Here is a 9,935-nt window from a genome sequence, read left to right as displayed (position 1 = left end):
CTTCCTGAGCCCGAGAATGTGTTGAGCCGCTGCATCGTGAAGGCTGGAAACAAGGCTCGTGTCAAGCTATTGGTGAAATGGCAAGGGCAAACCGAAGAGGAGGCAACGTGGGAGACCTATTCACGATTGATGGATGACTTTCCCCACCTTATGGACAAGGTGTTTTAAAGAGGGAGGCCGTATAACATGCTGGAACCTGGGCTATGTATGGGGATGGCCTAGGGTTTCAACATGAAGCACGAAGAGGACAGGGAGATCAGGAGGGAGACCAAAAACTTTCGTGAAGTACTTCACTTTAAGCCAACTAGTCTAAGTCTTTTACTTTCAGTGTATTTAGGCTTCATTTGGTTACTATACCCATCTCAACTCATCATTATAATTTTTTCAAATTCCAATACAAAATATAATAAACAATTCAACTTTTTCAAATCCCAAAATAATAATAATATTCTAACAATATTTTATCATCTCAACTCAACTCAGTTGAATATTCAAATGCAGCCTTAGTTTGTTAGGGGGTCATGGTCCTTCAACTAAGTTGGTTTAGTGGTTTGGGGTCTTGAGTATGTTTTACTTAATTAGGTTGGGTCATTTAATGGGCTGGACTCTTAGTAACCCGGTCTAGTTTCGTTTATTTCTTTATATGCATTATAGGCTTCCTTAGTCAATAGTTATTTGGCCCAATGCCTAGCATAGACAAATCAGTAGTATATTGGCAACAAGGATCAATCTCTGAAGGATATGGAAATCTAAAAATCGTACTTTTTCATTGGCCTATTTTCACTTTGGAGGCGCTCTAGTGAACAACCCTTTTTCTTTGAAATAATCTTGGGAGAAGCTACTGTTTGGCTGCATCCATTGCGCACATGACGTGGTATCATCCAAACCACACATCTCCCACGAGCTGATAGATGAGAGGTGGAGAGCGAGAGAGAGGTGGGGGGCGAGACAGAGAGACCAAGAGAGAGGTGGAGGGCTTGGCTGGCTCGGAGGTGCTCGAGGAGAAGTCATGGTGGTCAGGGGAGCTGCTCGGTGGGGCTAGAACCGACGCACAGTGGCGATAAGGTCGTCGGTGGCCCTGAAATGGGTTCACCTGAACCCATTTCGGTTGAAACCCATTTCGGTTGGGTTACTGCAGGGGAGGGAGAGCTGCGCGTGGGGGAGATCAGTGGTGGTTGGCTTGGTCGCCGGCATGAGGGGGAGTTGCCAGTGGTGGCGGTGAGGCTGGAGGGCGCACGGCGGCGCCAGGCTAGGCTGAAGATGAATCGGGCGTGGAGAAGAATCGGGCCAGCAAAGAGAGAGAAAGAGAAAAACAAAAAAAAAAAAAAAAAAAAAAAAAAAACACTAGAAGCAGCCACGTAGTGTGCAATGTGTGCACATATTACAGTGGCTGCTATGTAACACTACTCTTTTTCTTTTATTCTTTTTTCTGTTCCAGTGGGTGTGTTACAGAATGTGCCCTTGCTAAATCTCCATTTTTATTCTTTCCGTTTCGTACGAATCTCCTTCCCTTTTTTTTTTTTTTTTTAGTCTTTCATTTTATGCTGCAGCTTATTTGGGTATCCTTTTGTATCTCTTCTCACTTTTTTTTTTCAACTCCTACAAGAAAAATAAAATATTTCAAGATTAATAAAAGTATAAGAATTAATACTACATAGTTGTGATAAAGTTTTATTTAAAATAGTAAAATTATACATAATTCGACTATTATCAAATACAGTAGAAATTCCTTTTCTTATCTGCTTTACAACAAGTACACAGTTATGTGTCTGATTTAACTTGTGTTCTCCTCTGTTTTCTACATTGTTACGCTTAAGAATTTAAACATTACAATACCGGTCGACCTGTAGATAAGCAGCCCAAATAAGTGATGAATACATAAATTACTAAAAAAATATATAAAGCAGGTCCACCCATCAGACACGATTGAGACAAAAAATTGATATCCAGATATCTAATTTATTAACAGAGTATGCTTCACAAAAGCGTACAAAAAGGGATCCAGACCGGACAAGGTATCAGTTTACATCTTTAACATATACCTTTCACTCCAATTATAAATGGTAGAGTGGAGTCTGGACTGGTATATGAATTAGACCGAATCTTGAATCAGAGCATTATTGGATTCATCCATTACAGAGTCTCTTCAGCATGCAGGCGTCTAGCTTGGGGACTGTATTGGCATTTGGTTATACTCCATGGCTTTTCATTTTCATTTGATTGACTTGAATTCTGATTGCTTCAAGAATTACAATTAGAGTTCCTCTTCGAAATGGTCAGTCCGTTCCTGGGGTATTAACAGCCCCCCAATAAAAATTGACCACATTAGTAATCCAACACTCCATATCACGAGACTCATCACATCATATAAAAATTCAAAATCACGAATAAAGGCAATCTTGTCTCCATGTGATTTCTGTAAATATTTTGAACAAGAGCAGTAGCAACAGCAGAAGAAGACGACAATGAAGAACATAATCCCTTTTATTCGTACTTTCCCTCTTGCTTTTCACGGTGCTGGTCGGCATCTCTGTGCTAGCCTTCATAGCTTTTACAGCTCGTAGGTAAAGTAATGCCCTATTCAAATAGAGAAATTTCTCTTTTATTCTTCCAACCCAGTCCAAAAAAAATAGAAAGATCATAAATACTGGTAAAAAATTCCTTGAACCAGAATATTGGATGCATCATATTCATTCACTTGGAGAAAAAAAGAAAACCCCCTTGTAATCTCCCAACAATCCCAAACCCATCTTCACTACCGACTTCTCCATATATTATCACTCTTTTTTCTAATTTAACAAATTAAAAATAAAACTAACCCAGAAAAAGAAAACCAAATGAAAATCTCAAAAAAAAATATTACAGATTTCACACATCACTCTTAAGCTCATTTCTCTCACAAAAATCAAGCACGGGCTCCAAAATATTAAAAAAATAAAAAAGAACAATAGAAAACCAAAGGTTTTGGCACCGTAAAATCGCACTACGTCACGAAACTGTCATCACCTTCTTTGTCTCTCTCAACTCTTGCCTTTTTCTTCTTTCTTCCTCTCTCTAGCATCACATTTTCTGCATTCATAAACACTTGGGAACGTGGTGTAAATGGGAGAGAAGAGAGAGGTGAGGGATCTAGGCGAAAGGGGATCATCCATATTGATTTTTCCCTTCCATGGGTCTTTGTGATTGTGTGTTGTGAGGTCCCATTGTTAGTCCCATGGGTGGGATACGTGGCAAAAATTCATTGAAGGCTGTTTTTAACCTCTTAACAGTGTGACCGGTTAGAAGATTTTGCCTTACAATTATTAATCAGCTCCGCATCTTAAATTGCTTCATATTCTGGCCACAATCTATACCAGAAAAAACTGAGGATAATGTTTACCAGATGGTTCTGATCAGCTCATATGAGATTCAAACCATTCAAAGATCTGTTCACAATGCAAGCTAGTCATTTCATGGTAAGCAAATGCAAGATTTAATTCCTCCTGGATGTGTTGTTCCAAACGCTGATCTGGCAAATGAATTCTACTCTCTCTGAGAGCTTTCTTCCAATTCGTTGCACGCCCATCATTCCTCATATATCCACTTTCATCAATGAAGCCCTTGTCCTGAAAAAGCTCAAACAATTTTTCAGAAACAGTTTGATCAATACCTTGGATTCTGTCTGCTAAAATTTGTGGAGACAAAGGGAACTCCATGCACTCAATCTCTGCCACATCAACACCTTTATTCTTCAGTAGCTCCAAATTTTTATTTATCTTAGAATGCCTATGTAGATCTTTAGGCATGTGCACAAATAAAGTAGGAGGGTACTCCCCTGTGATATGAATTTTATCAAATATGCCTTCAGCAATCATAAGTGTAAGACTACTAAACTTCAACTCGGTGGCAAGAACAGAAATAAAGTACCCTCCAGAGGAGGCCCCCAAAGCCACCAGAGGAAACTGCTGAAGCCTATTTTTCTTTACCCACTGTTTTATAATATCTTTGACAATGAATTTTTCCTCCCTAAATGTCCAGCATCTTGCTGCGCTTGAAATGGTAAGAACGGCAAACTTTCGAGCAAGAGCATTAAGGATGATTAGCCTTTCTTCAGGTAAACCAATGCAACTAGGGCAGGTAGAAGACCTGTCCCAAAAGTTAACAGATCTGCCATTGCACCCATGAGCCACAAAGATAACCGCCTTAGGTGTATCAGGTATCTGCCATACGAGTTCTGTTCCATTCAGAACCTCTATAGTTGGATGAAATTGCACCTGAGGCATAGAGCTATTCCATTTCTGCTTCACAAGTCCAAATGATGATGTGGTTTTATTACCATGATCCCGCAATGACAATATCAAAACTACAAGAATCAGAAAAAGAGATGTGATAAAAACAGTAACATGACTCTTTCGAGGCCCAGTCCAAGCCTTTGATTTATTTCCACGCTTCCACATTACTTCTGAGAGGGGTGGAAAGAGAGAGAGTTGTTCTTCTGAATTTCCAAAATCGCAAAATATGACATGAGTCCTACAAGAAATAGATAAATTTTGATGCAGATTTGCCACAGCTGATTAGGGTTTATCAGACATAAGCAAATTTAAAGAAATTGACTGACCCTCAATGTTCAATATTCTAAACCACAGGGAGGAAAAACAAACGACTCCAGCCAGCTAACCCTAAAGCAACCATTGGGTTTCTCATTCTTTTGTGTGTATTTTTTTTTCTCAAACCAAAGAAGGAAACTGTATGTAGAGGTATCTAGAATACAATGATAAATTTGATAAGGTTTACCATAAACTAACAAAATTTGATGTGTTCTTTCATCAGGTGATTGTATATATATTTTTATAAGTAATAAAGGATTTTATTATGAGGATGATAAGCATAACACATGTACGCAGGATGTATACAAGAGAACAAAAATATATTTAAGATGTGAACAATAAAAGAATAACAAACAGCAAGGCCAGTGCACCCCAATATTAGCCAGGGCATAGTCCCGAACACCTGGTGCCAATTAAAAAAAGGGAGCAAGCTTAGAGGCCAAAGAAATAGAAATACAGAAATTGGGAATCGGTACAAGTGGATTCTCTAAGTCTCCTCGTTGTTAGAAATCACTATTATGGCTCATATAAGTTTTGTTAACTTGTTTGAAGGCACTGATAATTTAGTAATTTGATAACTTCTTGTACGCATGACATATGTTCTAGAGGTTCAGTTGTATTTATTATCCAAATCAAAGGTTCCTTACCTAGTGTTGGCTTGCGAGGGTTTCAATTTGAGATATAGTCCTAATCTTGAACATTTACCCTGACTTTTACAATGCGGTATCAATTGAGTTTAATGTTTCAGCCCCCTGCATGCCTTCTGTATTGTAAATTTCGCCCAATTATCTACTTTTAAAATTTAATTTTCCAAATTCTTAAGTCCTAGTACAAATGCAAATAGTTGTCTAACTGTCTGTATTTATGTAAATTAATAAACTGATTGACAACCGCATGAAGCAACTCTACCCCAATGCCATCTTAATATTACTCAAGATGGAAAGCAAATATCATTTCACATCTTTCCAAATCTCAAATCTAAAATCTTAGGGCTCGTTTGGTTCTTTGACTGCACTCAGCTCAACTGAGTTCGGTTCAGATTTAGACTTCTTCTAATATTCAAACACCCAACTCTCAAATCACTAAACTCATCTCAACTTAAAACTTCTTTACACGTGAGACCCACAACCTTTTTCAACTTAACACCTCTTTACACGTGGGACCCACAACCTTTTTCAACTTTCCATAAATACATATAAACTCATCTTAACATTCAAACACATCTAAACTCATATTAGGTGGATCCCATAGAACTCACTACTATTCATAGAGAGCTCAACTCAGTTCAACATCCAAATGCAGCTTTAGTCTTTTCCAAAGTCCACCTTATTGACGAGGTTGAGAACTTGAGACCATAAGAAGGATCTCTCTATGTTACGCAAAACTCTGAATTTTTAGAAGTCCAGACTCGTTATCATAAACTAACGAATTCATTTACAAACAGGATGGTCCTCTCCCAGGATGTAAACCCCAAAAATCACAGTTTTTCCTTAGCTCAACTTAAGTTGGGCGTTTTAGACTTCTACATGCTTCTTAACAGACCTAAGCTTCAACTTAATCATTCAAATTTATTCTTTAAAAAAAAATCCAATATCTGCGGGAAACGAAATTCCCCCGCATTTTTACAATCTGCAAGCCCTACTATTCCATGAGTTAATTGCCTAATTTTCTGGTCAAAAGATATCGGTGTTCAAACAATTGTAGCAAATCAGAAAAAACCGAAAGCAGTATCTGACACAATTATTATCAGATCTCCGAACTAGATCGTAGCTTCTGTTTAGTAAGTGAAGGAAACAACGAAGGAAAGGAAATAAATTTTCGAGCCCACATCTCAGAACATGAACGACAAGAACATACCTGTAAAACTTGGATTTGGATCAGAAAGAGCCAAGATCGAGGTTTGGACGTCAGCCTTCAAGGCACTATTCACTTGTTGAACTGCTGTTTAACTACAGGGACGAGGTGAAGGTCCGAAGGATTTATATTTCTGATCTAAGTTTTGCAGGTACGTTCTGTCGTTCATATTCTGACACAATTATATAAAAAAATTAATTTTTTAATAATAAATATCATTCTTTTTCAAAATAATTACACGATATTTATATATTATATAGATATATGTAAAATTACTCATTCATTTTATTCGACGATTTTACGGTCTCTTATGACCTTTTATAACTTTTAATACAATAAAGAAAATAGGGTTTGAGGGAGGTTAAAGACGATGTTACCCCTGTAGAATTCTAGAGGAGATCTGTACGTAGAGAAGTCAATAATTTGAGGGATCTCTATTTGTAAAGAAGTTTGTAGATCTCTAGAGATTCTCTTTGATATGAACATGTGAGAATAAAATCTCTTAAACTCACAATCAATTTGAAAACTCACTCAACAGAATAAAAAAACAAGTCAATGGATAGAGAATTTAAACCCGTTGAGAACTCATTTCAAGAACGTAGATTATATTAAAATTTAGATACGTTGAAGAATCTATCTCAACAATCCAGATTACAAAGAGGAACGCTACAAAGATTGTCATTTACCTTTAATAAGTTCAAAAGTTCAATCAAGAACAAGAGGAGTAAACTTAACTCACAATGAAAATTCAATATTGTCTAAATGGTTGTGGCTACAAGGTATTTATATACCTAAACCCCAATTAACTCTAGGTCAAAACAAGGCTCCTTTTACCCAAAATGCCCATAGATGAATAATATCGCAGCTACAGTAACTCTTGAAATCCTAGTTCAACAAAATAAAACATATGTGGACCAAGCATCATCAAGCTCGATTATTCTAGACTAATTCTTATAACTAATAAAAGAAATCATTTAAATGATTTAAACAAATTGAAAGTCTTCAATAACAATAGGTCCAAACAATAACTCTAAATCATGTCTTCCACAGCTTGTATAAAGTGGATCAAAACTATTTTTCCTTCTTTCAAGTTCATCTTGAGTGTTTGACTCTTGCTAGCTTCATTCTAAGTGGATTGTACAAATCCTTGCATTGCCTTATTGATCTTCTTAGCTCTTGACATTGGAATTGGCTTATCTGGAGTTTGCAAAGGATCTTTAAGACTAGATTCATCTTGGTGCCCATTATTCCCCCTCTCCTAAAAAGGAAAAGGATTCGACCTCGAATCTCCGCCTGCTGGGTTGGTGATGAAGACGCAAAGAGAGCTGGCTCTGTGGTGGCTGGGTTGTGGTTCGACTAGGAGGAAAACAACTGCTCAGATTTGAGCTTCAGGAGTCGAGTGATTTTTTATTGTTTGTATCTCAGTTGAAGTGGTAGTTGTGGTTTACAATGGAGGATGGATGCTTAGAGGAGGTTGGATGGCTAAGGGCGTGAAAAATAGGGCAGCGGCACTTATTCTAGGGTTGAGAATGCTTAACATATATAAGAGTTATAAGAGGAAACAAAAAAAACCTAAAGAAGAAGAAATGAGGGATGTGCATGAAAATGGAAACGGCTTGAAGCAGTGCGACGTGAAGTCTGGACCTGTTTTTCACAGGCCTGGGCTCTTTAGCTAAAAAAGTATATTTGGCCCACGACTAGATTAGGTTTGGGATTATTACATGGGCTTTTTCCCTAAGTTTTGGGCCTGGACTAAAAAAAAAATACTTGCCCCAAAACTTTTTCGGGTGAAAATCTACTTGGTTCGTTAAAAGATTTTGAACCTAATTATCAAACCCACTGAAAAAATTTATTCCGCCTAAACTATCTTAAACCCAAACTCTCTTCTAATAGTTTTTTTTTTTTTAACTCGCAATCCCAAATGGTTTTTCATAACTATAAACCCAAAAATTTTGTAAAGTGGCTTGGCTGGGTCCAGGTGTTACACTATCAGTACTATTTACCCGGTATTGCAATCTGCCCATTCCTTTGATACCCTTCTCATTCATATGGCTGTTACGTATTTTCATACAATAAGATATTCATTTATTTAGTCCTTTCTTTCATTCATTTAAGTCCTTTTCATTTAACAATTCATTCATAGAAAACGTCGTTTAAAAGTATGAACTTTAACATCATCTTTTCATTTAATAGTGCATTCATGAACAAAAAACATCATTTTAGAAGTATGAGCTTAAACATCATTTTTCATTGCATCCATAAAACGTCAATTCATAAGGGCAATTTAACATCAATTCATAAGGACATCTTAAAACGTTTTCCTCGCCTCATTTAAAGCATTAGTTCATAGGGACATTTTAAAACACTTTCTTCGCGTCATTGAAACCATCACTTAAAGCATAAGGCATGAGACCTTCATTTCCTTTCCTTTACAATCAAAACATTTTCATCATCTTTCTTACTCTAATGCACATGCATTTTTTTGTGAAAAAGATACATTTTCATACTATACTACATATAGGAATAATAAGTTTATTGAGAGATCATGTATAGAAACTTCATGACTTAGAACCTACGCGCATGCATTACCTTATACACATACACAATTATAATCGATAGGGTGCTACTATCAAGAAAGGGCTTGTACATACTATATACATTTACTTTTTCTTTAGAAGAACATTTGAAAAGAGAAAGATACATTCTTTCATAAAGAGAACTTGGTGTAAGAAGCATAGTCATAACTACTTATCTCTATGCTCCTCAATACTTCCATCATCAATATAGGTCCTATTTCAATAAAAAGCATAAGCATGTTAATACTCATACAATATTTTTTAGCTCTCCCTTTAAAAGAGAAAGCCATGATATTACAATCTATCGTCCCTCCTATGCTTAACATTAACTCAAATGACTACTCCTCACCTCAACTTACAAGAAAATAACTTGAATATTAAGACATGCTAGTTGTCCATCAAAAGTCTATTTTAAAAGCTTACATGAAAAGTAGTCAAGAATTCATAAGGTTCAAGCAAGGTCTCTTGGATTCAAGCTCACTTTGGGTTATGAATATTAGGAGGTAAAATCTAGAAATTCTCAACAATGGCTTTAAAATAGATTTAAGTATCTCAAGTAGGCTAAACAAGCTTAGAAAACACGTCCCTTTAAATCAACTTGTGGTCCCTCATTATGAAAAGGTTAGCTTATCAATATTTTGGACTCTTGGGTTAGGTAAAATTTAACCAAATGAGGGAACACAAATGAGCTATTTTTACATCAAGACATGGCATGACATGGACTTAGAAAATACTTGGACAGCTTTACATATCCTAATACATCATGGACAAACAATCTCTTATATCTAAACTAACTAAGCTATAACTTATTCACATAAACAATATATTAATTAGTTTAGATAAAACCTCCCATTAAAAATTAAAGTAACATGAAGTATAGTAAAGTTACCCATTAAGAAACTTTAAAACCTTTAAATAT

The 9,935-nt window shown here is 36.4% G+C and overlaps 1 protein-coding gene across 3 annotated transcripts; it reads right to left on the bottom strand.

Moving 5' to 3' along the window:
- Positions 1 to 1,926: 1,926 nt before the first annotated feature.
- On the bottom strand, positions 1,927 to 6,591 carry LOC121252791. 3 transcript variants are annotated; one of them, XR_005938280.1, is made up of 3 exons: positions 6,444 to 6,591; positions 3,303 to 4,509; positions 1,927 to 2,257 (listed from the first exon to the last, which is right to left on the bottom strand). XR_005938280.1 is itself a non-coding variant. In XM_041152605.1 (2 exons), exon 2 carries the CDS (start codon positions 4,434 to 4,436, stop codon positions 3,393 to 3,395), a length of 1,044 nt encoding a protein of 347 aa, XP_041008539.1. In that variant the 5' UTR covers positions 4,437 to 4,509; positions 6,444 to 6,591; the 3' UTR covers positions 3,300 to 3,392. The 3 variants fall into 3 exon arrangements, 1 of the variants encoding a protein (XP_041008539.1); XR_005938281.1 differs by having other exon boundaries at positions 3,303 to 4,277; XM_041152605.1 differs by lacking the exon at positions 1,927 to 2,257 and having other exon boundaries at positions 3,300 to 4,509.
- Positions 6,592 to 9,935: the final 3,344 nt, after the last annotated feature.

Source organism: Juglans microcarpa x Juglans regia, chromosome 2S (assembly GCF_004785595.1).
Source record: "Juglans microcarpa x Juglans regia isolate MS1-56 chromosome 2S, Jm3101_v1.0, whole genome shotgun sequence".
NCBI classification, from domain to species: domain Eukaryota; kingdom Viridiplantae; phylum Streptophyta; class Magnoliopsida; order Fagales; family Juglandaceae; genus Juglans; species Juglans microcarpa x Juglans regia.
This window is presented reverse-complemented; position numbering and strand designations above follow the sequence as displayed.